Raw genomic sequence first — 27,888 nt, forward strand, 5'->3', positions numbered from 1 at the left:
TCTAGTATCACAGCCCAAGGTTGCATCGATTGCTGATATTGTCCGGGAAGAAATTGACCAGTCGCTAAGAGCACCAGAATCCCCGCAGCCTCAGCCTGAAGCTACGCAGCCGTCAACCGCCGTCAAGACCCTCCTCCGCGCCAGGGCCCGTCGCCAGCCCGTCCGCCTGTCAGCCCACGTAATGCCCCGAGGAAGGCAGACATATGGCACGCTTCTGACCACCGCCCGCTCTCCTATCACTGCGGAGAAGCCGGTGACTTGGGACTTGGAAGGTTTGCCGTGAACGGTGAACGTGCCGCGCCCACAGCAAGGTGAATGGCCTCGTGATATCGCCAACTACATCGTCGCCACTCCGTGGAGCCCTCGACGACTGTCCCGTTCACCGTCACCAGGCCGCCCTTTCGCTTCAGCGCCGACAGTACTCGCCCAATTCGGGGCCCGTCAGTTAGCCCATGTGCGGGAAACTAAAATCGGTAACCGATGGAAGTGCGGTTGCCCTTCGTCCAAGTGCCGAAGATCCTCCGCCATCGATGACGATGCTTCAACATCCTATTCGTACGACGCAGCAACGACACGCCGTCATCAAGACGAAGCATTGAAGCCTACAGAAGACCTGACATCGAGACGTAACAACAACGGGAAAGTGCGACGCAGCCGGGATCCGACGCGCGACCTAACCGTAACGCAATACGAAGGACCACCGCCTTTGACGTACTTCTCGATGGCTATGCAGTCACCGCCTCCAGTGGACACAGGAGCCGACTACTCCGTCATGCGTGGATGTTTCGCCGCCTTAAGACTGCATGGGAAGGCCCCCGAATCCGGACAACTGCAGGACACCTGATAACGCCTACTGAAATCTACACGCCAAGGGTTACAGTGCGTAACCAGACTTACCCTGCGACGTTTGTTATCTAATTGCCACAATGCTCACGGGACGTAATCCTCGGCATGGGCTTCCTAAGCTAACGCGGCGCAGCCATCGATCCAAGTCGATAACGCTGTCCACGAACCACCTTGCCGTGCTCGAAGTTCCACCTCGCGCCGGCATGATTATTTTCATGGTGGCATGATGCGGAACACGGGAGGCACGTCGTTGAGAATGGTCAACAACAGCTGCTCGACCGTTAAATCGGCGTCGCAGGGGGAGTCGTGAAATTGCGCGGAGGAAAAGCGCAGGTAATGGTGACAAACTTCAGTCATGAATTTCAGCACCGGGAACAAGGGCTTGCGCGCATAGTCAGCGATACGTTGGTCCCCTCGGATTCAGCCGAACCAACCACAATGGTCCATGTTACTGAACCAGCCTTTGATATTAATCCGAATCTTCCAGGGCATAAGCTAGCACAGCTCAAAGGTCTCCTCCAGCAATACAAGGATGGCGTGGTGGGCTAGTTGGTAAAGCATCTTAAGGGGGCTCACACAGAGGGTGAAGAAACAACGGGACACAGCGCTAGACTGATACTTTATTGGAAGGCGCAGTTGAACCAGCGCTGGTTCAACTTTCTGCTCTGCCAACAACCGCGCTCGTCGTTCGCTCGCCCGCACAGTCTCTTATCTCCACACGGCTCTCACCTTTATGCGCCGTGCATTCGCCGCTCAGTTTCCGTTGAAGCGATAGACCGCACGTACCTTCGCCCGCTGCGCGGCGTATGCGCTCGCTGCCAGCGTTTTCACAGTCGTTGGCTGCAGTCATTCAGTGTGATCTATTCATGTTTGTTTGTGCGCGCTCACACCACGCTTGTTCATTCAGTTAGTAATAGTCGGGCCACATTTTCCAACGCACGCTACACATGCAATGCTGCCCAGATCGGCAGTGCAGCACTACAGGTGTGTCCCTTTGCACGCGCTGCCCACGGTAAGCGCTTCTCATCAACACCACCGTTTCACACGCGCCTTCTCGTGGTCATCGAGTCTCTCTTCATGTCGGTCTACTTACGCCGCAGCACACCTGCTTACTTAATCAGCTCATGTTTACTACAATTCATATTGCTACCAAGGCCGCTCACCTTACTTCGTATGATATTGCTGTGTTGCTATCGCATTCATTGCTTCGCCCTTAGGGCGAAACTGTGACATTTTTCCTTCATGCATTAAGGTCAGAGTATGACTGGCGAAACTGTGTGTGCAAGTTGCTGAAAATTTTTGGCGCCAATAGGGAAGAAAATGCCGTACTGGTCTGCGTACTAATTCTTGAACAGCAGCGGAAATGCTACTACATTCGATTTTGTACCTGCTTCTCCAAAAACTGCGCTTTGCCCTGAAGTCTTTTATGTCCACGTACAGGTCACGAATGAGGTGTGCCTCTCTTTACAGCTTCAAACCTAATTTATTTATGTGGTCCGTTAAGTCAACGCAAGAAGCCAATTCTAGGGTCACTTGTCACTGCACAGGAGTGGCTCGGGGTGATCTTTGGAACTCTATTTCTTCCCCAAGGTTAAAGAAATGAGGCTGAACTGCTCAGCCGTCGAACTGCCGTTTGATACGTAACGTCTACGAGCTCAAATTCCGTCGCATTTATAAATTCGAGGCACTGGCCATGCGAGCTCATAACATTAGCGACGGAAACAAGAGCTTTCCGAACACAGGACACGTATTTCCCACAGAGGGTCAGCTCATGCAGTGCAACAACATTGGCTCCGCACTTTCAGAAGTCCTTTTTCTTTTCTAATTCCGTATAACCCCCCGAGCTTCACGCGCTCCTCACGCGAAGATCGCACGAGGTGGCATGATCTTGTGACTGCAGTGAGGCCAGCTCACAGAAAGAAACGCAATGGGGCAAGGTTTTGTAAAGCGTTGCCGCTCGCAGGCGGATGCGCAGCGGAGGCTTTGCTTAGAAAAGCGGCATTGCGTCATCGGATGGACCGGTCGGAAGTCTTCCGCAGTTTGGAGACCCCTGCTCGAACAGATGCTATTTGCAGAACTGCGATGTATGTTTTCGGTGCAGAGCTACGCACTTGTACACTTCGTGCTTAAATTTTATTCAAGCTTAACAGTTCTGAAAATTTTTGTAAAACATTCTCGACGATTCAAATTTTCTTTCCTAAAGTCACTAGAACTTAACCTTCTCTACCAAATGCAACAAATTTCATTCAAATCGGTCCAGCGGCTGTCTCGCAAGAGCACTTCTGCATTTCACATGTATTCAAATATGAAAATCGAATTGTCCCCGAGATAAAGGGGCCTCTTAATGTTGCACTGTGCATTGCTAAACATGCCATACCTACAAGCTGAAATATTTATGCTTTGCAATAAATTGTGTGAGCATTCAGCTGAATTAAACCCTAATTTATGACCATCGATTTAATTCCAAATCGCCAGCGATAAATCACTGCTAGTGTCCTCGGCGAACGTCTCTCACAAAAAAAAAAAAGAAAAAAATTTCCTTGTGCGTGGTATCACTCAGGGGCAATGAATTCATGAGATGTACTAAGTGAAAAGCTTTTGGGTTTATTTGACCAATCTTTGTTTTTTTTTCGGTGACTACCGTCAAATGTTTCGTGGTGCCTGCAAGTGCAGGCCAGTGAGATTAGAGCTGGCTCTCTATGTAGGCTCGCATCTTCTTCACTGGCTTGATGAATACTTCCATCACCTCTATTTCGTTGGCGGTCGCCCTGCAGGAGATGGCGAGAGAAAGAGCCTTTCAAATGCTGCAAGGGCCCGAGGACACTTATACACACAACACGAGGCCTATCCCAAAAGTTCGTGCAGTATACGTTTAAAGTAATTCTGTCACAAACTTTCACATACATCAATGTGGTCGCTTGCAAATACTCCCCATTTGAGTCCCCACTGGCTCCACCTTTTCTTCAATTTAGTATAAGTGAAAACTGAGCTGGTTGGTAAATGTGTTATACTTGGTACAACATACTACTTCCATTAATGCTGGAAGCCATCTTCTGTGAAGCGCTTCAGCAGCGATGTCATTTCCCTTTGAGATGTGGTTACATCCCCGAAATGTAGCACACAGAGTTGGTCATTTTGGGATCAAAGAAAAGAAAAGTCGCAGCACGCTAAACCGGTGAGGGCTGTTCCAGCACAGCGATGGAGCTGCGTGGCAAAAACTCCCGCCCTATCAATGCACAGTGCGCAGGGACATCACTGCGATGCTGAATCCAGCGCCCCTATAATTATGTTCGACAAAAAATTTGCTCGCACTCACCGCACACGATCTTTTAGACGCTTTGGGACGCGTAGTTGGCTTCACCTTCAAGCACAAATGTTTGATACACAATTCTACGGCAGTCAAAAACATGACCGATTCTTGCTTTGTTCTTACGCGCATTTCGGCCTTGGCTTATCTTTATTTTTCCACACCTTGCTCTGCTACTTCAGCTCGGTGTCGTATTCGTAAATCAGTTCCGTCGCCGGTGACGACCCTTTGCGAGGATTCATCGATGTCGTCCGAAGTTTTCCAACCAATGCAACATTCATTTCATCGCAACTCAGCAGTTGCAGCAGCAGTCAGCAGCTCAGGGGCGGCAGGGCCACATACATTCGTAAGCACAAAATATTAAGTTACTCTAAACCAATATAAGGTGATTTTTTTTTTTTTTTTTTTTTTTTTTTTTACATACACTTCGTGCAGGCTCGTGCGGACAAGGGCGTTGCCGGGAAAAGGCTACGACATCGCGTGCTTCACTTGGCTGACTGTAGCCAATCAGAGCAGACTGCGCGTCGTCTTCCGCATCAGCCGAGGAAAAGCTCCCGACTTGGCACGTACTGGCTGCATATATGCCCTTGCTAGAAGCTAAACGCAAATGTACGTGTTCCCTTTCCGCAACAAATCTATAGTCAAACTGCAGCTGAAACATCACGATTGCGCAGCGCACGAACACTCTGTATATAGTACGGCGCGGAGTCTAAAGCAGTCTACACCATCCGTGAGTAAGGTGATTTTAGCTTCCCTTCATTTGTGACGCACGTTCACGCGAGTTCTTAGTTGCCGCCCCTGCAGCGAACATTCACTATCGCCGCCATATCAGCGCCGACTATTCAACGCCGAAATGGCGCACGCGTTTACAACGCCAGCCTGTTTGTCCCAACGTTGGCCAGCTCAGTTTCACAGTGTCGCCGGAAAACCTCTCCAAAGAAGTGGTTGCTGGAACTAGCGGCAATGCAGCCGCAACTTTCTTCCTAGAGAGGTGTCGAAAGAAATGACAAAATGGTCACTGTTTAGAAATGCTGTTAGATTTAGGTGTCCTTGCACGCATATAAATGATTATTTACCGTAACTAGCTCTTGATGTACTTGTGTTTGATATTATGTGTTGGAGACTTGGCAGGCAATTTATTTGAAGTGACAACCGCTGCGGGCTGTACGGGTGACGACGCCTGGGTACGTGATGAAGGAAGTGAACTTACGATAACTGCGCTGCGTTGTGCATGCGCAACTGAGCAGCAGTCAGCAGTTCCGGTACCATCTTGGCGAAAATAATTTTCATTTCCGCATTTTCGGTCAAAATTCGATTAACTGACGACTTTATCAAACCAGTCATTCGCTGGTAACAGAGCACGACAGATCGCACCCGATCGATGTTTCCATCTTCATACGAAGTGGAGGGGCGTCCTTGCAGTCTTAATTCAAGGCTTTCCCGGAAACGCTGAACCCACTGGAGTACAGTTCTTCCTTTTAGGGCATCCTTTCCGTAGGCCTTTTGCAAAGTTGGGTGAATTTCTGCGCAGTTCTTGCTCAACTTCACAAGAAATGTTATCTTTTTGTTCCGTCTGGTCGCCGATCTGCATTTCGACAAAGACAAAACAAAGTGCACGCATACCTCGTCTGTGCTACAGAGCTCGAATGGAGAGAGCGGCGCCACTTGCACGACGTTTCTGAGGACTATAGATGCATGGACTTTTTGAACAGACCTCGTACATTGCGTCATGCACACATCCATGTGCATACATAAATTTTGATCTTGTTTTATGGCAACAGTAGAATCACTCTGCAACAGCACACACGGGACTGTGCATGTGCACCCTTGCAATGTTTTAACAATATCACGCGAGCCTCGACCGCAGGGCGGTCTTGTAGCGGTGTCACTCCTGAAGCGCACCAGACTTGCACGACTGCACATCCCGCCGTGCCTCGCCGCTACAAGGCTGCTGACACGCCGTCCGGTCGGATGATGCCTGAGCGTCGACCGCACGACGGGTCAGCGGACTTGTAGCGGGGTCGGCGGCATCATGCGGGGGCGCGGCAGGCGATTTCCAGTTCATTCTGCCGCGCTGTTCGCTTCACACCTCGCCGCTACAAGACCGCCGTGCGATCGGCCCTCGCGCGATATTATTTAAAATAACGCAAGTGTGTACGTGGCGATTTCGATGTACGTCATCTTCGGGTCTCTGTTGCGCACGCGGTGCCGCTGAGATGCTCTTGCCGCAACGCCTCAGACGCGCGTTGACCAACTTGTGCTGGCAACGCTCTCCTTGATGAAATCTGTTTTGCTGCGACTCGTGGCTGTGGTGCCTCCGGCTGTTGCTTCCCAGATTTCGGAGTCCACATTTGCGCCCATCAAATGTATATTTTTACAGCGCAGCTGTATATGTCTACTCTCCGATAGATGTTGCAATTTTCGCGCCTCAAAACTCCCGCGCCCTCTATGAGGAGGCAAAGCAAACCAGTAAGGCATGTGCTGGCACCTGGCGTAGCAAGAGGAAAGCTAGGAAACTGGCGGCGAGTAGCAGTAAAAATCGTGAACCCGCCGGGGTGGCTCAGTCAGCTAAGGCGTTGCGCTGCTGAGCACGAGATCGCGGGATCGAATCCCGGCCGCGGTGGCCGCATTTCGATGGAGGCGAAATGCAAAAACGCCCGTGTGCTTGCGTTGTAGTGCACGTTAAAGAACCCCAGGCGGTCAAAATTATTCCGGAGCCCTCCACTACGGCGTGCCTTATAATAAGAACTGGTTTTGGCACGTAAAACCCCAGAAAGAAGTAAAAATCGTGCCCGAGATGCTGCCCGTAAGGGGTGGGCTCAACAGTAAAAACGACGGGTGCCGCAAAGCGGAGAATGCGGCGAAGCGACGTAGGTACCACGCCAGTATGGACAAGCACAAGGGTGTGTGTGCTAAATTTAAGATGGACTTTCTGGACAGACAATGCGGATTCAGTTGTGCCGTGTGCGACAGACTGTGGTTCGAGAACGATTTGATGGTGATTGGTAACGTTCGTGAGGTCGCGAAGCGTGAACGTGATGCGCTTTTGACAGCTGCCCCAGCTCTTGACTTAGCCAGCTGCTCGGTTTGGCTGCGCTGAGGGAGTGCTAATGGCCGTAGCGCGCATCGATCGTTTGGTGTGACAGGTGGTTGCTTGTTATAACAAGCCATCTGCTGCATTTCCGCATCTGCGCAAAGAACCAAATAGGCAGTTAGTATGTTTCGTGCGCTGGTATGGGGAGGCTGGTTGCGCACATTCACAGAGTGGAATGGCTGCGATCTTTTAGGAAGCGCTTTTCTGCTCTGGCCCTCTACCAACGCAGCTTGAAGTGGCTGAAGAGTTCTGTGCGCGGGTTGCTGGGTCCGTGGTCATCCCTACTGACGCAGCACTGAATGACATCGCTGAGGCACGTGTACCTGAAATTAATGTGCCATTTTCGCTCGAAGAACTTGCGTTGGCGACGTGCAGGCGTTCTTCGTCACCAAGACCACATGGCATCATGTGCGCTGCCCTATGCCACCTTGGACATGACTCATGCACGTGGTGAGCTGCTCAAGTACTACAATGAGTCGTGGCACAACAGCGCCATTCCTCAACAATGGAAATCGAGCCGCTTCATTCCCATTCTGAAACCTGGAAAGTCCTCGCTTGATTTATCATCATATCGACTGATTGCGTTTTCGAGCTGCGTTGGCAAAGTGATGGAAAGAATTATTCTTGCTCGCTGAGAATGGCACCTCGAGCGATTCAACATCTATGCGGGCGCCATGGCGGGCTTTCGTCGAGGTCACTCGTCCATCGACAACGTTATTCACCTCTTTACCTGGGTCCTAGAACAAAAAAGAAAAAAAAAAGTTGATGCTCGAATGACCCATTGAGCGAAATGCAGCTCCACTAAGTGAAACCTGGGGAGGTGCGAAGCATGCAGTGATTCACCGTTAATGGGCTCATACTGCTTTAAGCAATGGCTCATAAACCCGTAAACGCGGCCTCCCCATTACGACGACAGAAGTGAAATTCTACGCATGGGATGATGGGCGGCAACGCAGCCAGCTGTGGAAGACGACGACGAACGCTGGAGCAGTGGCACGAGCGCGTGCCGAGGGCGAGCACGAGCCGCTTGCGTACCTACGACGACGATTACGACAGGAGATGCCGACAGCCTGAGCGCATAAGGTGCTTCGCACCTAAAAGCCGCAAACGCATATTAGTGGCACTTTTTTTTTTTTTATGTCAAAGGAGCATTCGACAACGTTACCCGTGAGGCCATACTGACATTACTTGAGGCAGCGGTAGTTGGTGGCCAGATGTGTCAATGGATTCGGAACTGTTTGACTGAGAGGTGCTTTTAACAGCGGAGCTGTTTAAGCCGGCCGTTAGTCCGTTAGTCGTCCACAAGAAATGTGGGCCGATCCTGGCGGTAGTGCAGAAAGGGTCCAAGCGCAATGGCACATGCATACCCCTGTGAATTAGCTAATCTGAGCCTGGCTAAGTCTAGCTAAGCATGGTTGGGACTACTTAAGTGACTAATTGATAGCCAATCAATAGCTAATCGATAATCGAACAATAATGAATAAATTCCAGAAATGCTGGGGATGATTTGGTAGTGCTTAGCCTAGCCCAAATACGAAATCAATAGCTAATCCATAATCGATCAATAATCAATAAATTCCGGAAAATGCAGGGGATGACTTGGTAGTGCTTAGCCTAGCCCAAATACGTAGCAAATGCCTTGCGATAGCCAATCGATAGCCAATCAATAGCTAATCGATAATTGATCAATAATTATAAATTCCGGAAAATGCTGGGGATGACTTGGTAGTGCTTAGCCTAGCCCAAAAGCCAGGACTAGCTAGGTGCCCATCAGCTCCGCTGTCTCTTTATCATTGTTCTTCCAGTGCAAGCTACTCCAATTTTTTCTTACAGACCGAAGACGGCCCAACTTCGGAACATTACATCTGCCGTGGTGTGCCGCAGGGTGGGGTGTTGAGCCCCCTATTGTTCAACCTTGTCCTGGTAGGACTTGCGGAGTACTTAACGCCGACAGTTCATGTCTCAATATACGCCGACGACAATTGCATCTGGGCCTATGCGGGGACTCGCCTTCATGTGCGGGCCAGGCTTCAGCGGGCGGCAACCATGATGGCGTCTTATCTCCAAGAACAAGGCCTCAGTGTGTCTACCGAAAAGTGCGCATTGGTTGGCTTTACGAGTAAACAAATGTCATTGTATCCGTTTCAATCAACAGTCAAGCTGTGTCCGATGTTCAGACACATCGTTTCTGGGTGTCCTCATTGACCGCAACCTCTCGTGGAGTCTTCACCATCTATTTGAAGGAGTTAAATGCCATTGCTCAGGTCTTGAAATTTCTCCGCGGAAGAACCTGGGGTACACCTGTCCATTCTATGCTGCAGCTATACAGGGTACTGTTCCTGGGGCTCCTGCGTAAAAGACTACCAGTTTTGTCAAATACATGTAAGACCAACATCCGCGCTATGGAAAGCATACAAGGTCAAGGCCTACGCACGTGTTTAGGGCTACCTCGGTGCACCTCAAGAACTGCAACACTTTCCATCGCGAGAGACCATACGATCCAGACACACGTAGCTGTCGACTCTCTCAGAGCGCACGTTCGCCATCTCTCATGGATTACCGACCATCACTTGGCTTCCCTACCAGCCGAGAAACCTCAGGCGACCTTATCAAGAGTGAACAGCGCTCATCAAGAGTGCGTACCGTCATCTTAAACACCGGTGGCGAAGCCTTCATCTCCCCTGTGGTGCCTGCGACAGCCTCAAGTGAACTTTGCAATTACCGAAATTACACCCTGCCTTATGCAGAGCGCGGGCGGTGACCCTTCGACTTTTACAAGATCGTGCGTATCCTAACCTTGCGGTTCTTCACACTATATACCCTGAAAGGTATCCCAGTGCGGACTGCCCTCCTGTGGACTAACGGCAACATTGAACCATGTGTTGTGGGAGTGTGAAGCCATCGGCTCCGCCTTCAGCGAGGATAGGTGGGCTGCGCTTTTGGGCAGCCCCGAACTCAACGTCCAAATCCTGACCGTCCAGAGTGCCCGGAACAGTCAAGCTCGGCTTGGCGGTCCATACGTGGGACTAGCCGGGTGACACGGGGTCTCCCCTGCGTCTTCTCTGGACCTAAATAAAGTTATTTCACTCACTCACTCACCGGAATTACAAAGAAGGTCAATCATCCGTCGCTGGATCTGAAACAACTGACGCTCCTATTACTGCACCATACATATCATGACCGCATACAAATATACAGGTATACTGACTGTTCGACCTGCTGAACTGCCGCATTCCAGCTAAGCAGGCTACAGTTAAATTCAAAGTGTCACACATGTGGCCACATCTACGGCGGCAGAGCTTGCAGCCCTCCATGCCGCGATGACCTATGTCACCGAAGAGCCGGCACAGAAATGGGTCATATTTTGAGACTCTAAGGCAGCTATTCACAGTATCAAGGTCAGCCTTACATCACTGAACATACGAGCAGCTGATATCCGATATCAGGGAAGTACACCACCATATTCTGGAAAGAGGGCACAACATAATGTTTTAGTGGATTCCTGCACACTGTTGCATCGTCGGCAACAACTTTGCTGACGGGGCTGCCCGGCCTGCCCACGAAGACACCCAGACGCGTCCAATACCTTTGGCGAAGACGGACAGCGCCAGGGAACTTCGTCTGCTTGCATGCAAAATGGCACAAGCTTTCTGGACTTCAAGTGCCTTCTATTGCCGATTGCATAAGCTGGACCCCTTGCTTCGGCAACTGCCATCTAGCCTTTCCCACGGCGAAGCAACCTTGCTGTGCAGCTTGTGGCTGGGAGTGGCGTTCACGAACGCTAACTGCTATCGTATGGGAATGGCCGAGAGCCCGACGTGCGACTCCTGTAGGTTCGAGGAAACCATCGCGCACCTATTGTGTACCTGTCCTCGCTACGACGTACAACGCCTCTCTTTCAGGTCAACTTTAAACCGACTGGACTCGATACTGTTCTCTGAGTCGAAAGATACTGGTACCGTGGCCACATCCGTAACTGGCACAAAAAGCGATTCGTGCGCTAGTACAGTACTTGAAGTGCACCGGTTTGAGAAACCGCTTATAGTGCCCCTGTGCGTCCTCCCACGTGTACTCAGTGCTCACTCTCTCCCTCTTTTCCACTTTCTATTTCCCCTTTCCCATACCCCCAGTGTGGGGTAGCCCTCCCTGCCTTTCCTCTCCTTGCTCTCTCTCTCTCTCTCTGCGATTTTTAGTGATGAGACAGATGACACCCGACATGCTTCAGACACGAGGCTTCACGGAAACCATTGTAAGCACTAAGTATAATTCGCTACCTCAAGTAAAACAAAATGCAGTCGACTCCTGCAAATTCGACCTCGTGTAATTTGACTTTTCGCCTAATTAGAACGCATTGAAAAGCCACGGGAGAAGCCATACATATAGAAAACTTGTTCAATTCAAACTGGAAAGCATGCGCCGCTTTGGTTAATTCGATCCACACCGGGTGCCCTCTTATGTGAGCAGCGATTACTAAAGCTTGACAACACAAATTCAGCAGACTGCTTCCCTAGGCGTGAAGTTGTCTTATTTAAATGTATTTTTTATCTTTTAGTGGCCAATGCTCCTTCCATACATGAAGCCATTCGTTCTCGCTAAGTTCACGGCTGAAGCAGCTTTAAACATGTTGCTTCTCTGCGCCTGAGTCGCCGCTTCAAGAGCATACGTACATTACGTATTAGTTTAGGCAATAAAAAAAGATATGAATACATTCATATTGCCACCGTTAGTTAATTGAACCTTCCGGATAAATCGATCAGATCTTGCAGTCCCGCAAGGGTTGAATTAGCGGGAGTAGCGTAGCGGAGGCGTGCAAGCGTAGATCTACTTACAATCGGAAAACAGCGGCGCTGGTGAAGTAGTACGTCTTGCGATTCTGTCATCAATCATGACGCGCCGCCAGACATCTTGTACTGCAGAGCTTTTATTGCAACGACTATTCGTTTTCAATTTATCTGCTCGCCTGAACGTGTCAGCAGTAATATAATAATTGCAAAAATAATTGTGTTTTTTTCTTTAAGACAGAAGTAGCGGAACGTGAGGACGTTTCCAGCATCACGTGCCATTGAATGTGCGACTAGCCTTGGCATGTGTCCTTAGTTAAGCGTTGGTTCAATCGTTTTAAGACTGGCCGTGCAACAAGTTTACTACCCTTCCGGCAACATTTTGCGTCTATTCGGTTATTCTTCAATGAAGGAGAAAAAAAAGAGACACCGAACAATACAGAACAATACTCGTAGTTGGTGTCCGTAAGTGGACGCCACGCTGAGTTATTTATCCACTTAAATTACATAAAAATGATGAGTACCTAGGGATATGCTTCCAATCCAGAGCAACACTTTGAAAAGCAAGCGAGGGACGAAATCGAGCGCATGAAGTGATTCGAATGATTGTTTTACGAACCCATTCGGCTCCTGCAGCACCGGATCCGGCGTTGTTCCCATGCAGTTCTGGAGGGCAACGAGAATCACGTTACGTTCTCACTACAGCTGTAAAGCACGTGCTCTCACGCATTCAGCACTGCACGTCACTGGCAGCGCGGCGGCCCTGCATAAAGGCTCGTTGCGATGATCGGCAAACTAACACATAGAAGCATCGCGCCAGAAGCGGGTCGTAGTTGAAAGAAGGCTTGTCAATGACGAAGCGTCGAGATGAACCATCGAGATTACGCCGCTAAATGAACCGTCGAGATGAAGCGTAGGAACCATTGTTAAAAGCGCAAAACCACACAACACAAGATAAGACCAGACGAGCACAGGCGCGCACATATCTTGTGTGGTTTTGCGCTTTTAACAATGGTTCCTATGTATAAACACCAACTAGCCCAACAGTCAACTCTTTTAGAGATGAAGCGTATTCCCCAAGAGGCTGGGATGATGTGTTTCTGCATGCATTGACCGCTGCGGGAGCTCTTACTAAGGATGGGGGCGCTAGTCGCATACTACTTGCCAGCGCTGCGCACGAAAGTTACCATCACATCTGGTCTTTTTTTTTTTTTTCTCATTGCATGGACTGTGATGACGGGAGCCCGTAGTCAGCAAAAGCTGCCACAATAACTGGCAGCTTGACAAGGCCTCAAAACCGAGCTTTGGCACATTTGCCCTGAAGGAGACCTTCCACATTTCGACGCCAGAGGCGCCATTTCGTGCGATTTTGTGCACGAGGTTCATGGAATGGCACGTATCGCTGATACACCGGTGAGAGGTAAGCTGGATCTCAGTGGCGCTGTGCTGTTGAGCGCTAGGTTGCGGGTTCGAAGACCGGCCGTGATGATCGCGTTTCAACGGGGGTGAAATGCAAAAACGCTCGCGTATGTTTAGATTTAGGTGCCCGTTAAGGGGCCCCTATAAAGGAAACATTAAGTCGAGCTAGATAGATAGATTGTTCGTCTAGAAGTCTATGATTGTTTCCTGTGTACCACTTTGTTGCACAGAAAGCCGGAGGTCCCGCCGCTGCTCATCTATCAGAACCACGTGCGCCGAAACGGACGAGTTGACGTAATCTCTACGTGACCTCCCTGTATTTCGCAACCCGATTGAAGCCAAACGAGTCGGCCCAACATGTCACGACAGATCACGTGGTAGATTTTAGTGCTCCCGCTCTGCAGGCAGAGCTACTACCTAGTACACACTCTAGAGCTACGGTGGCTAGATTGGTAGGTGTGCCGACCGGCGTAGTTCACTGCTTCTCCGCATCATGAGAGCAGGAGTGGCGCTGCGGTCAGAGGTTTGCCGTGAAGCGCGCGTCGTCTGCTACTGAGAGTGTTCTTATTGCGCACTTGTAATATTTAAGATAATACGTTTTCACAGTAAAACTTGAAAGACAATGGTTAAATTATGTTGAGAGAGTGCTTAACAGTGCGATGTTTCTTGTTGCAATGAGTAATTTTGAAAATCGGTCATTTATATCGTCTGTTAACACGCTCCGGGCACGGAGCGCTGCGCTCGCAGTCACGATAGTTCTCCGAATTCTTGTAATTTCCTTGGACGTTTAAGGAGCGAAGTGAAGACTGTGGGTGATATTCGTGAATACCAAGATCGTGAGACTCCGGGACAGAGTGAAAGTGTTCCTGCACAGAAGAAAACAAGCCGGAAGAACACCACTTGCATTGCACCGAATTGTAAGTTCGGCTACAAACATGCAAACCACGCGCTAAAGAATCATTGGTTTCGATGCGCTGAGACCCAGTACTTTCCGAGAGACGTCAGCTTGCCCTTCGCCGTGCTGAAAAAAATGTTTCAACCGCATTAGTCATGTGCCAGCGCCACTTCAAGGAACATGTCATCGAGCGTATGACCGGCAGGAAGATTGTGCAGATTCCGATGGCGTATGTGCGGTTAGAGTGACGCTGTTCCTTCGGTGCTACCCGACGCGGCGCCTTACATATTGAAGAAAATTTCTAGAAAAACAACAAGGCGAGACTCCAACGGCATGTCGGCCGTTGAAATAATCCGGAAGAGACAGCGAGCAACTCCTCTGGAGACATTGGCCAATTTAAACTTACACACGCTCCAAGCAAATAGGATGCGAATGAAAATGTCGCGTGTTCTACAGGTGAAGAATGAGTATTTGTAGACAAGTGAAGAAATGAACCTGCTCAAAGACTGCCGACGAAATGTTTGTGTGTGCAAAAAATTCAGCTTCAAGTGCAGCGGCCGCGGTTTACAACGCAACGACTGGCATATATACCCTGCCGCTGGCATTGCCCCCCCTTTCGCCAGCTGAAGCGTTCAGGAGTCATCGGTTGTGAGCAGCATAAAATCGAAATTACGAACAGGATCATCAACCTAATACATATATTGCTCACCTGCACTTCCTTGTGACGACCAAAACTCGGCTCCTGAGCGTACTACAGAAAATAAACAGCACCTTACGCTGCGGCTACTCTACGTGCATTTTGAGCGCTGTGATGCAGTGAAATGTTTCATTTAAATCTATAGTTGCAATAAAAGCTTGGTGTTGCGGCATGGTTTGCGTGTGTGACCGAGGAATTGCCTAAATTATTATTGTATTCAAGTATACATGCATACGATCTTCACGAGTCCAAAGTATGATTTTTCATGCTACAAGCTACTGCTTTCATCATACATAATCGCACGACGTAAGAACTTTTTTTCTTTATCACCAACAAGTTTATAATATATTTTATAAATTTATAATAGCCCCAATACTAAAATTCTTTGGTTCAATTTCCTTGACTGCAGTCAAGGAAATCGAATCAAAGGATTTTAGTTTCAATATTTAGAATCAAAGGATTTTAGGAATATCAATATTCATTACATTGTATTTTACATCCCTTCAAGCCAAAGCATTTCTCTTGCACATTCCGTGGTATACGAATACACCCTGCACGTTCGTGTACAGCCCCTACATACTACATCTATTCTGCAAAGCAAATTTTGTCTTTCTCGCTTTAGAAGAACTGATGAAGGACTATTTCGTCCATTCAGAATTTGTACTTCTCCTCGTAGACTCAAGTTTAACGTGTTTACCGAACTAAACAGCGTTAATACCTATTATATTCTTGAACGTCAAACGGGGAAACGGAAACAGGTGACGGAAAACGGGAACAGGTGACGGAAAAGGCAAGTACGTTACCTTCGCAAGTGACAGAGCTCTGCTGCGTTCAGAAATTTGTAACTGTCTATGATGCCACTGTGAATGTGGTTTTCAGTTTAAATACGATGGTAAATACTCCGCAGTTGCAATGTAACGTGGCCGCAGCAGCAGACGACGAGCGCCGCCTGCGACAGACCCCCGACCGCAGCGCCAATTTTGTCGTCATGATGCAGAGAAGCGCTAAACTACTCTTCGTGCCCGGCGGACGGCACACCTACCCATCTAGCCACCGTACTAGAGCTACGGCAGGCAGCCCCCGAACAAATGCACATCGTATAAAAACTACCGGGAACCAAACATTACCGGCCAATACGCTGAGTCTCAGTGGTCACGTGTTGAGCCCTTACTGCCAAGGTAAAAGCGAAAGGAATGGCTTCACGGGGTGTTCGCTCATCAAGGCTGGCTGCGTGACGCAATGCCCTAGCTATCCTAGTTTATTTCCTATCGCTCCCTGTGAATTAGCAGTGGTGACGTCACATGAGAGGTACGATAGTTCACAATAGGTGGCGCCACTCCCATTTTCCAGTTTCGTCATTCGCTCGCTTACAAAATCTCTGTTCTCGCTACGAACGACGAATTCGCTATTACAAAAGGCTAATCTTTCCATCTAACTCGACTTTCCTTTAGAGTCTAGTTAAGAAACCCAGGTGACCGAACACGACGTACGGCGTCCACTGAGCCGCAAAATTTCACGGTTCCTTTTTACTGCAATGTGTCTATTCCTTGAGGCTACTTCTCGCCTACCTTAAGATCTTCCATCATCTTGATGATCTCCTCGCGGGATTTGACATTGTTGAACTCTCGCAGCAGCTGGGGAGGAACAGCGCTAGAGTTAGTGTGTGCTCGAAGTGTTAAGCCCTATAGAAGTGAACTCACCAGATGTTTGTCTTCCATGTAGTCGTACTGGCACAAGAGCAACTCCGTCAGCTGAAACACATAGGCGAAACACGTGCGTGGAAAAGCAAAAGTACCCGTGCAAATGTGAAGTGCCTTTCCTGGAAATTGTTTAGGCAGCCAGTACTACAGGGGCGAGCATTTTTTCGAAGCTTGCCCTTAGCACACGTCTTTTCGGGGATACATACGTACTTGATCTAACTTTAGACGCAGCACACCGAGTAGCGGAAAACTTATTTGAGCAAATCCTGACAAAAACAAAACTGTTTTTAGATCAGAGTAACTGTTTCAGCGACTTAGCTGTTGCCAATTTTAGTTGCTTCAGGAACTTGTTTGTATAAACTTGCTTGAAGCAAGTTTGGAGCCTTTCATCATCGAAGACTTCCATCGGAAGGAATGGGGACCGACATGCGAACCATTTTCGCAAGCAGAATTACGATTTCGTAAAACTTGATGCAACTTTCTCAAAATCGTAAAACTGGCCCAAATTCATAAACCTTACGATACATTCGGGAGAGTTATTGGCAGGTATTCGTAGACACACAGTTCCGAGCTAGGTGCGCAGAATTCAATCGGCGTGCAATGCACCCGTGGACCCGCGGCCTCACTTGGTGGCCGTGCCGCGAGCGTTTATTGCACCTTAGTTGATTTGTAAGATTTACGTGCAGCTTAGAGGAATGTTTACTAGAGCGCGCAATAGGCTAGTTACTTGTATTTCATACTCACGAGACAGTTATGAACTGAGTCACTCGCTAAAGCCGCGTAGGCAACAGCAGTCACGTGATATGCCGGGGAACGCTGTCTGCGACAAGCTAACCCGATAGTGTGCCCGAATACCATACGGGGCCGTCGTTTTCAAGTTTAACGGAATTCTTAAAAATTGCCTGTCGCAGATAACGCAGTTCTAGTGCTTGAGCTGGATTATTTAGAGAGGCGGACATTACTTGCAAGAGAAATCGAAACATATTTTAAGCTAATTAACAAAAAACCCCTGGTTTACTTTTTAATAGGTCACATATTGCAATTCACGGATTTTGTAGATAGTTCGGCGATATGCGCCCTCAATATCGCCGTAAAAATGTGTTGTTATTCCATTTACTTTTTTAACAAAACGATCTTTTATGCAATGTGCGCTACGCGTATGTATTTCCTTCCACACTTTGGAAGATAACATGTCGAAACTGTTGTCCTACTGGAAATTCATTTCAAGTGAATACGCCTCGCGAACTCGCCCACACGCAGCATCATGTGCGGGGGATGTATGTAGTGTGTCTACGTGTGTGCATGGTGTGCCTATTTGCGCTCTTTTAATTATCTGATATGTGTTACCAACTAGCCCAACAGCAAGTTCCTTTGAGCATATATGTTAGAGTGAAGTCTTGTTCCTCATCTTTTTTCACTGCTTTGTGTAACTCTTCCCTTCGGCGCAGCTTATGTCGAATGAAAACCCCATGTGCTGCAGTTTTCAACTGACTCGCCGGAGCCGTATATGGTCAAACTCACGAGGTTGGCGTCCACGCAGGGGTCGGCCATCTGCTGGGAGAAAGTGTACAATGCGAAGCAGCCCAGGGACACCACGATGTCCTTCTTAGACATGCCGTCCAAACCCTGTGCAAAGGAAGTGCAGCTGTCACGATGGCTCAACACGGCACTATATACTTTCTGTGGCAGTGAAGGGAAAGCTATGGGGTGTGGTAACAAGTGCCGGGGCGATGGCGAAATCTTTGTAGACGCCGCTAGAATGAGTGAAGACAAATAAACGGTAACGGTATGTTAACAAAGGGCGGCTACTCAATGCTGCCACAGTTCAAACCAAGTCCGCCCGCATCGCTGAGCAAGTAGCCATTTCGCTTGCTATCCCAACGGATGATATACCTTCACCATCTTCACTGACTCCCTGTCTGCCGTAAGGGCTTTCGACTCCAACCACATCGCGGAAAAGGCCGCCACGATTCTCACTTACTGCAAAGTGTACTCTCACGCGTTGGTGTGGTTTCCCGCCCATCTGGGTGAGGCCGTCGACGGCATCCCCAACACCAACGAAATGGCTCACGCCCAGGCGCGAGGACTCGCGTGCCGCCCCGGCGCGTCGGGTCCTTCTTGACCAGGCCTCCCGCACCCCGACGGGTGTGGGGCGGGAGTTGAGGATCCTGCTGGCGGAGACCCACGAATCGCTACAAACTAGGTAAGAGAACCCTCCCCACTCCACACAAAGAACTTTCCAGAGGCCAGGAGATAGCCCTCCGACTAATTCAAACGAACACCTTTCCGTCGCCAGCCATTATGGCCAGCTACATGGAAATCTCCCCTCAGTGCTCTCTCTGTGGTGAATTAGCCACCTTTAATCACATCATATGGGGCTGCCCCCGCTTACAAATCAACTCCATGGTCCATCGCATCGCCGGGACTGACTTCTACACCTGCATCACGAGCACCGACCTTCGGAGCCAGCTACGTCTTGGACTCCCGGTCCCGACGTGGGTGACGCCTAAGGAGGGTCGCCAGTCGACCCTCCTTAGGCGTCACCCACCTTTGTCTGTCTGTCTCTGTCTGTCTCTGTCTGTCTCTGTCTGTCTCTGTCTGTCTCTGTCTGTCTGTCTGTCTGTCTGTCTGTCTGTCTGTCTGTCTGTCTGTCTGTCTGTCTGTCTGTCTGTCTGTCTGTCTGTCTGTCTGTCTGTCTGTCTGTCTGTCTGTCTGTCTGTCTGTCTGTCTGTCTGTCTGTCTGTCTGTCTGTCTGTCTGTCTGTCTGTCTGTCTGTCTGTCTGTCTGTCTGTCTGTCTGTCTGTCTGTCTGTCTGTCTGTCTGTCTGTCTGTCTGTCTGTCTGTCTGTCTGTCTGTCTGTCTGTCTGTCTGTCTGTCTGTCTGTCTGTCTGTCTGTCTGTCTGTCTGTCTGTCTGTCTGTCTGTCTGTCTGTCTGTCTGTCTGTCTGTCTGTCTGTCTGTCTGTCTGTCTGTCTGTCTGTCTGTCTGTCTGTCTGTCTGTCTGTCTGTCTGTCTGTCTGTCTGTCTGTCTGTCTGTCTGTCTGTCTGTCTGTCTGTCTGTCTGTCTGTCTGTCTGTCTGTCTGTCTGTCTGTCTGTCTGTCTGTCTGTCTGTCTGTCTGTCTGTCTGTCTGTCTGTCTGTCTGTCTGTCTGTCTGTCTGTCTGTCTGTCTGTCTGTCTGTCTGTCTGTCTGTCTGTCTGTCTGTCTGTCTGTCTGTCTGTCTGTCTGTCTGTCTGTCTGTCTGTCTGTCTGTCTGTCTGTCTGTCTGTCTGTCTGTCTGTCTGTCTGTCTGTCTGTCTGTCTGTCTGTCTGTCTGTCTGTCTGTCTGTCTGTCTGTCTGTCTGTCTGTCTGTCTGTCTGTCTGTCTGTCTGTCTGTCTGTCTGTCTGTCTGTCTGTCTGTCTGTCTGTCTGTCTGTCTGTCTGTCTGTCTGTCTGTCTGTCTGTCTGTCTGTCTGTCTGTCTGTCTGTCTGTCTGTCTGTCTGTCTGTCTGTCTGTCTGTCTGTCTGTCTGTCTGTCTGTCTGTCTGTCTGTCTGTCTGTCTGTCTGTCTGTCTGTCTGTCTGTCTGTCTGTCTGTCTGTCTGTCTGTCTGTCTGTCTGTCTGTCTGTCTGTCTGTCTGTCTGTCTGTCTGTCTGTCTGTCTGTCTGTCTGTCTGTCTGTCTGTCTGTCGTCTGTCTGTCTTCTGTCTGTCTGTCTGTCTGTATGTCGTCTGTTGTTGTCTGTCTGTCTGTCTGTCTGTCTGTCTGGTCTGTCGTTGTCTGTATGTCTGTCTGTATGTCTGTCATGTCTGCGTCTGTATGTCTGCTGTCTGTCTGTCTGTCTGTCTGTCTGTCTGTCTGTCTGTCTGTCTGTCTGTCTGTCTGTCTGTCAACATGATGTGCTATACCGCTCTAAGTAGTCTGGCAGCGCCTTCTCGCAAGAGACGAATGAATCGATGCACCTTCCACGTGCGACGGATTCGCGCTTGTCCAAACGCGGAAGCGAAAGCCGCAAAATAAATTAGTGGTGGGGTCTCTCCTGTTTAGCTGTTTTAAATAGGGCGTTTGTGTTCTCTTCCCAGGTTTAAATTAATGCGGATGAAAATGTGGGAATCTTCCCGAAGCACTCTCGCTTGTGCGCGCTTTCATCATCATTCATCATCATTTATTTTCCCTTAAGGACCCCTGTCGGGGTATTACATAAGGGGGGGTTACAGGAGGTAAGAATAGGAATATAGACATGGTTGCAATTTCCTACAGCCTGTGGATTTCATTTGAGAACACAACTAAAAAGAAAAAAGGAACACACACAAAAAAAGGAAAAACTTCGCGGCACACCGAATACAATGCAAAAGCAAGAAAAAAAAAGAAAAAAGAAAAAAAGAAAAAGCGAAAGAAGGAAATCACAGTACGGTCATTATAAGGTTAGAGTTTGAGGTAATCAGTAAGCAGCCGTTTAAAGATAATGTGATTACGCTCGCTGACAACTCTATCTGGTAATCTGTTCCACTCTGCGATAGTGCTAGGCAAAAACGATTGATTAAAGGAAGATGTTGAACCATGCAAGCGCTGGATGCTGCAAGAGTTAAAAAGGCGACGAGATGTACGGGTTGGTGGAATAAGAAGCTTTCCATGCAGATGTGGGAAGTTATAATATATTCGATGGAAAAGGCACAGCTTTGCAATTTTCCGACGCAACAACAATGGTTCGAGTCCTAAGGATGATTTAATCTTACTGATACTTTCTTGGCGGCTGTACCTGGAAGTGATGAATCTAGCGGCACGATTTTGTATTGATTCTAAAGTGTTGATCAAGTAAGCTTGGTGCGGGCTCCAAATAGCTGAGGCGTATTCAAGTTTACTTCGAATGAAAGTTTCATAGGCATGTTTTCGTGTCGATGGGGGGCACAGGGCCAGGTTGCGTCTGACGTAACCAAGTGATTTAGTAGTGTCGGTAGCCAATTTTGTGATGTGGTCGGTCCAGGTCAACTTGCTGTTAATGGTGATACCGAGATAACGATATGATTGAACGGTGGATAGGGTTGTCGAATTTAGAGAATACTGGTATTCCTTGTTAGAGTGCTTACGGGAGATCCGCATAACTTTACATTTGGAGATGTTAAGTTTCATAAGAGAATTGGAACACCAGGTTTCTATTAAATGTAAGTCTTGTTGAAGTATTGCATGGTCGGTTTGGTCCTTGATGCGACGATAAAGTACGCAGTCGTCTGCGAAAAGTCTCATAGAGGATGAAATGCCGTTAGGAAGGTCGTTTATGAAGATGAGAAAGAGAAGGGGACCGAGGACAGACCCTTGTGGTACGCCGGAGATGACGCTAGAAGTGCCAGAGCAATGATTTCCGACAGCTGTGTACTGGAGGCGATTTCTTAGGAAGCAATGGATCCATGATAGTGCGAGAGGGTCGAGATTTAGGCATGAAAGTTTGGCCAAAAGTCGCTGATGGGGAACACAGTCGAATGCTTTGGCAAAGTCTAGGTAGATGACGTCAGTCTGAATTGATGAGTCTAAGTTCAGGTGAAGATCAGTAACAAATTCAAAAAGCTGTGTATCGCATGACAAACCAGGCCGGAAACCGTGTTGATTGTGAAAAAAGAAGGAATGATCCCCAAGATGACATGCTATTTGTGAATATATTATATGTTCTAGGAGTTTACAGGCAATGCTTGTTAGAGAAATGGGACGATAGTTAGAAGGATCAGAGCGGCTGCCTGACTTATATACAGGTACCACTTTACTGATTTTCCAGTCATTTGGAAGTGAGCTATCGGTAATGGACTGGGTAAAAATTATTTGTAATATTTGACTGGAAATTTCTTTCGTACCTTTTAGTATCTTAGCAGAGATGTTATCTGGCCCGGGGGCACTAGAAATTTTCAGGTTTTCAATTAGCTTCATAATGCCTTGAGAATTAATGATAATAGGAAGCATGCGGGGGAAACAGTAGCTGGGCAAATCAACGTCCTTTAGTGCAGACTCACGAGTGAAAACAGAAGAAAAATATCAGTTGATTACGTCTGACCGCTGATCAAGTGGCACATTTGTACCGTCAGGGTAAGTCAAAGAAATGTTGTTGGAGCGATTGTTTGGTTTCAGAATATTCCAAAATCTTTTTGGGTTGACACGAATAATGTTCTGCAAGTCGTGGTGGAAGAATTTCTTTTTGGATTGTTTCAAAGTGTTGGTGTATTCACGAAGGCATGTAAAGTACTTGTCCCACTTTAAACAAGATTTCGAGCGTTTCACATCACGAAAAAGACGTTTTTTCTTACCTAACAGCCTCCTTAATGTATTCGAAAACCAGGGCTTTCCTAAATCACCGCGAATGCGAACAAGGGGCACATGTCTCTCAACAAGTGATAGTAACGTATTCTTAAATAGCATCCAGTTTTCATCTACTGTACGAGAAGGAGCAGTCTGACGAAAAGAAAAAGAAAACTTGTTTAGTTCAGTATTGATTTTGCTGAAGTCTGCTTTGTTGTAGTCCCTAATCTGTTTTGTTGAGGGTTGTCGGATAGGAACTGCAATGCAGAGATTAAATAGTAGTAATTTGTGATCGCTTAGACCACCAACAGATGATAGCGATTTTATTATTTCAGCATCAGAAACAAGAACAAGGTCGAGAATGTTCCCCTCACGCGTTGGCATATCAACCATCTGAGTAAAATTAAATGTTAGGATCGTATCAAGAAAATCTTTGGATTGCCGGCTATGCGCCTCTAGATCTTCCCAGTTAATGTCCGGAAAATTAAAATCGCCACACAGCATAAATGAAGTGGTCCGCGAGTATATAGCCTGCAAGTCTAACAAAATGTTATTGCGCCCGTGCCCAACAATTACAGTGGAAAAGCGCGCGTTGACTGCTCCGAAAAAAAAAAAAAAAAGATTGGCCGCCCCCCCCCCCCCCCCCCCCTGCGAACGTGAATGTCCAGCGAAGCTGTATCAAACATCACACATGGTCGAGCTGTTCACGCTGTTCTGGTTTCTTTTAATTTCCGTGGTCTACCCATCGCAGCCTTAAAATGAACTGAATGAGTTACTAGACGGGTCTCCCTTTTATATATGCAAGCGTGGTGACGTCACTAAGTGCATATATATGCACACTACCCTGGCTGAGGTTGAGCAGTTTCGCGTGGCTCCTGGAGAGCCGTGCTGCGCGTGCGCGAGGAGCAGTGACAGCTAGCAGCTAGCGCGCCGGGCGTTTGCCCGGCGTTTGCGCTGCCGTTTGATCGTTTGCGCTGGGCGTTTGCCAGTGTGGTATAGTCATGAAGGAGAGAGAAATTGCTGCTCAGTGGCGCAGAAGAGCGGAGAAGCTTCACTCATCGGATCCCGAAGTAGTTGCCTGGCAATTAGCGGTTGAGCGTATGAAGAACGAACAGAAGAAGGCTAAACGTGCTGCGGAGACACCGGAGAAAAGGGAGCAACGTCTAGCAAAGCGGCGTCGCCAGGAGGCTGAGCGACGTGCCTGACCATCTGAGCAGCAGCAACAACAAGACGCCGTCGATGACGTCAAGGCTCGCCGATTGACTGACTATACGGTGAAACTTAGCGAAAGCGCCCATGCGACTCGGACCTTCGAGACGGTCTTCGTAAACAATCTGTTTGGATATGTGTGCGACGTGTGTGAAAGACTGTGGCACATGAAAGACTTGACGCCGGTAAGTAGTGCCATGCATGAAACGTTGACTCAGTCTTGTTGACGCTACCAGAAGCTCTGGAGTCTGTATTTATGTGAAGAATTGGATTGCTGCCAGAGAACTGCCAAACGTAGCGGTGTCCAAGGGTGAATGAAGCCTGTGCCGTTGAGCTTGACGAACGTGGTGTGGTCATCGAAGCCGTGTACGTGTCGCCGAACAATTCAGTTAAAGACACTATAGACGTAGTGACTACGTCTATACCTAGTCGTGCGGCAACTGAACTGTGTGGGGTGGCTGGTGACTTCAATCGTGCTCCAGACTCTCTTGGTGGTCTTTTGAAGGACACGTTTAACCTGGACTTGGCCAGTGTTCCAACTGTACAGACGACCCAGTGGGGAACCACCGTTGATCTTGTGTATCAGAGACAGACAATCAATTCAAAATACTGCGTTGGGGCCAAAGATACGGCCATCTTTGTGGCAGTAAAGAAGCAACCAGACGTTGAGCAAAAAAATAAATAAATATACATGTGTCACATGTATAATGTGTATACCGTGTGTGTGTCATTGAAGCAGCAGTAAGCATGATAATCAAGGTAATCCTAGACAACCAGGAAAGCTAAGAATAACCAGCGGAACATTCGCTCACACTACGTATACCCTGGCATAGCCGAGCTAAGCCACTGCTAATTTTTTCCTACATGCTTATATTTTTTGAACTATTTATGTGCCGGATCCGGCGATTCTTTACTTCACTGATATGTATGATGTATGCCTGATTGCAAAGAAAGATATGCCGTTTGCCTTCAATTGTTCACCTGGAGTTTTGTGTTTACGCCACAAGATTTTCCGACCAACGAGAGGTATACAGGTTCGCTGTAAAAAGAAATTGTAGAGACAAGCGGCCATTACCTGACACTAATAAAAAGCGTAATCTTGCCCGCTGTTACCCCAACAAAACATATCAGTATGGTCGCCCAAAGGGCAAAGCACAGGAAGGGATAAATAACAAGGCTTAGCGTGTTGACACGTTGCTGCTGCACAGTAGAGTTTCTTGTTGTAATGATTTTATCTCAGTGACTACCCGCACGCTAGATACTGCCATGTATGGTAGAAGGGGGAACGGAACGAAGGGGTGCGCCGTCAACAATAGGCCTGCCGTAGAAAGTGGAACAGTGCAGCCATGATGCTTTACAGCGAAGCTGTTAAGGGCTCATTCTCCGATGGTCGTGTCCGCTTGTAGAAAAAAAACTCATTGGCCGTATGCTGTATGTGTGAGTGAAAGCGCGTGGGAAACGCGCGCTTTCACTCACACTCAAACGCGCGCTTTCACGCGGAGCGAACGCACGGCGGAGAGCAAACGCGACTTCTTCCGTCGCGCGAAAGGCCCCGGGGGGGGGGGGGGGGGACGGGAGGGAGGGGGGGAGCAGCGCCAACAACGTGCAGAACTGTTGTCGACGGCGGCGGCGTTTTGCCCGCGTTCGCACCGAACGAGCGCGGCGTTGGTGACGTGTTTATGAAGAACGTGCCAACCTTTGCCGTACACCCTATGGCGGTGTACCGTAGCGACCATAAGGCAATGTCCCTGTGGTCACTAAATAAATGAAAACCACCGATCATATATATTTCTCCATTCTTTAATAGTTCAAATAATAACCAATTACACCATCACATCTTAATAGTGATAATTGGAAATACATAATTCCCACCATAGTACAGCTTCGCTGGTCTTCCATCTCCACCCCAGTGGAAGGGCTGACAGTTTTTTCTGCGTGCCATGTCCCCGCCCGGCGATGTTCACAGAGCTTCGAAAGCGTTGGGACGCATCACAGGTGGAAATCAGAACCAGAGCACCAGGCGTCGCGCAACGTCGGCGTAACAACCGACGTAAAGCCACCGGCGTTTGCCCAATGAAAGGAGGAGGCAGTTTCAGCTTAACCTTTGCTGTACGTTCCGCTGAGACCGTGCACCATGGTGTTATATATGTGTGCAGAGCCGATCAGCATAAACGCTTGTGTCGGTAATAGTACTTAGCAAATGGTGCGGATGGCTACTGGTTCATCATCTTTGGGACACGCGTCCCTTTCTCGTCCCTCGTTCTTTCAAAGATGAACGCTTGCGCACGCGCGCACAACGCACGAATGTGTCCCCTGCAGAGCCACTCGAGTGACGGAGCGATTGGCTCTGCAGCCAAAAGCACTGCGCGCACCTCCTTGGCACCCTCTCGCAGCACGGCCACGGCGAAAACGAGCCTCGAGTGAAATCGCCATGCAAGGTGGCCAGTGCGCAGTGCTACTGTGACGAACACTGGGCAACCTAAGCTCGGAGTCAACGTTTCCATCGCCTAATATAGCCACCCCTCACTAAGCCAAATTGACGAATTAAAGTTGTTTCCTCCTCCTCCACAAGTCTACACGGGAGGCTTGCCGGTGATAGAAGCTGATGCTTTCCCAATGCTCAGTAAAAAAGTGGCATTCTAAACTGCTACATATGTCTGAGGAAAGCATGGTTGCGCCAACTGAAAAGAAAGACTTGGTAAGTAAAGTAGGAAACTATAGGTCAGGCGCTGAACTTCAACTGATTTATTCTGACAGAGCAAGAGGGAGTGAACAAATGCGCATGCACGTGTCAGTGTCGTCTAAGGCGATTGCAGTGACGTTTTTAGCATGGTAATCTTCAGTTTTATGATCTGATTTTAGTTCTTGACAGAAACCACGTCTGTTGGCAGTATAGCCCACGTGCACAGAAGGAATTGCTGCCGTACGATTCGGCACATTCAAAGTTAGTAAAAAGAGCAATAGCCACTCTATGCCTTGAATCTGCTCTCATGAAGTCGTGCTCTCACGCGATGCAGGCTAGCTTTGACAACCAATTGGCGAGGCTACAGAAAGCCGGCTACCCGAGCTCGGTCGTAGGGGCCGTCTCAAGAACATTGCTCCAGAATTTGAAGGGCAAAAAGCATATGCCTAACCCTAACCAAAAGGGATGCAAGCCCGCAGTGGTGCCATATGTCCACAAAATTTCCCACAATTTGAAGAAAGTCGCAAATAGGTTTGGTGTACCTGTTGTTTTCTCGGCGCCACGCAAGTTGGCTCGACTGTGTCCGCGCATTAGCCGCGTTGACAAAAAGTCAGGATGCCAGAAAAACCACACCAGACCTTACGTGAAATGTGCGACTGGCGTTCTATATGAGGTACCGCTGAAATGTGGGAAGTCCTACGTGGGCCAAACGGGGAGATGTGTCTGTGACCGGGCACGGGAGCATGAATTTTCAATCATAAACAAAGGTAATGCGCACTTACCTGCGCATTGCATGGTTTGCTTGACCGGCACATGTGAGCCACTACTGCGTGACATTAAGATAATTGTCAAGAGTGGTGACACGTTAGCTAGAGAAATTTTGGAGGCTTATCACATAAAACAGAGAGGCACGAGTTGTATTAGTGATACGTCTGTTTTTCTGTTTGACAACGAGATGCAGCTGCTAAAGACGTCACTATAATCGCCTTAGACGACA

The 27,888-nt window shown here is 48.6% G+C and overlaps 1 protein-coding gene across 1 annotated transcript; it reads right to left on the reverse strand.

Annotated features, from left to right (window-relative positions):
- Nucleotides 1–3,434: 3,434 nt before the first annotated feature.
- Nucleotides 3,435–27,883, reverse strand: LOC119459409 (uncharacterized). Its single transcript, XM_037721197.2, has 6 exons — nucleotides 27,674–27,883; nucleotides 18,261–18,365; nucleotides 16,740–16,790; nucleotides 16,608–16,673; nucleotides 12,648–12,694; nucleotides 3,435–3,614 (listed from the first exon to the last, which is right to left on the reverse strand). The coding sequence occupies exons 1-6, from the start codon at nucleotides 27,704–27,706 to the stop codon at nucleotides 3,530–3,532; spliced, it is 387 nt and encodes a 128-aa protein (XP_037577125.2). The 5' UTR covers nucleotides 27,707–27,883; the 3' UTR covers nucleotides 3,435–3,529.
- Nucleotides 27,884–27,888: the final 5 nt, after the last annotated feature.

The sequence above is a fragment of the Dermacentor silvarum genome, chromosome 7 (genome assembly GCF_013339745.2).
Source record: "Dermacentor silvarum isolate Dsil-2018 chromosome 7, BIME_Dsil_1.4, whole genome shotgun sequence".
In the NCBI taxonomy this organism is placed as follows: Eukaryota; Metazoa; Arthropoda; class Arachnida; order Ixodida; family Ixodidae; genus Dermacentor; species Dermacentor silvarum.

What these genes read in the sequence shown, in the direction of transcription:
- LOC119459409 (XM_037721197.2), bottom strand. Translation starts at nt 27,706, where the DNA reads ATGTGCCGGTCAAGCAAACCATGCAATGCGCAG. An exon ending in GCAAACCATGCAATGCGCAG is followed by an intron (nt 18,366 to 27,673) that starts GTAAGTGCGCAT and finishes TCCTTTGCACAG; the next exon opens with GGTTTGGACGGCATGTCTAA. An exon ending in ACATGGAAGACAAACATCTG is followed by an intron (nt 16,674 to 16,739) that starts GTGAGTTCACTT and finishes GTTCCTCCCCAG; the next exon opens with CTGCTGCGAGAGTTCAACAA.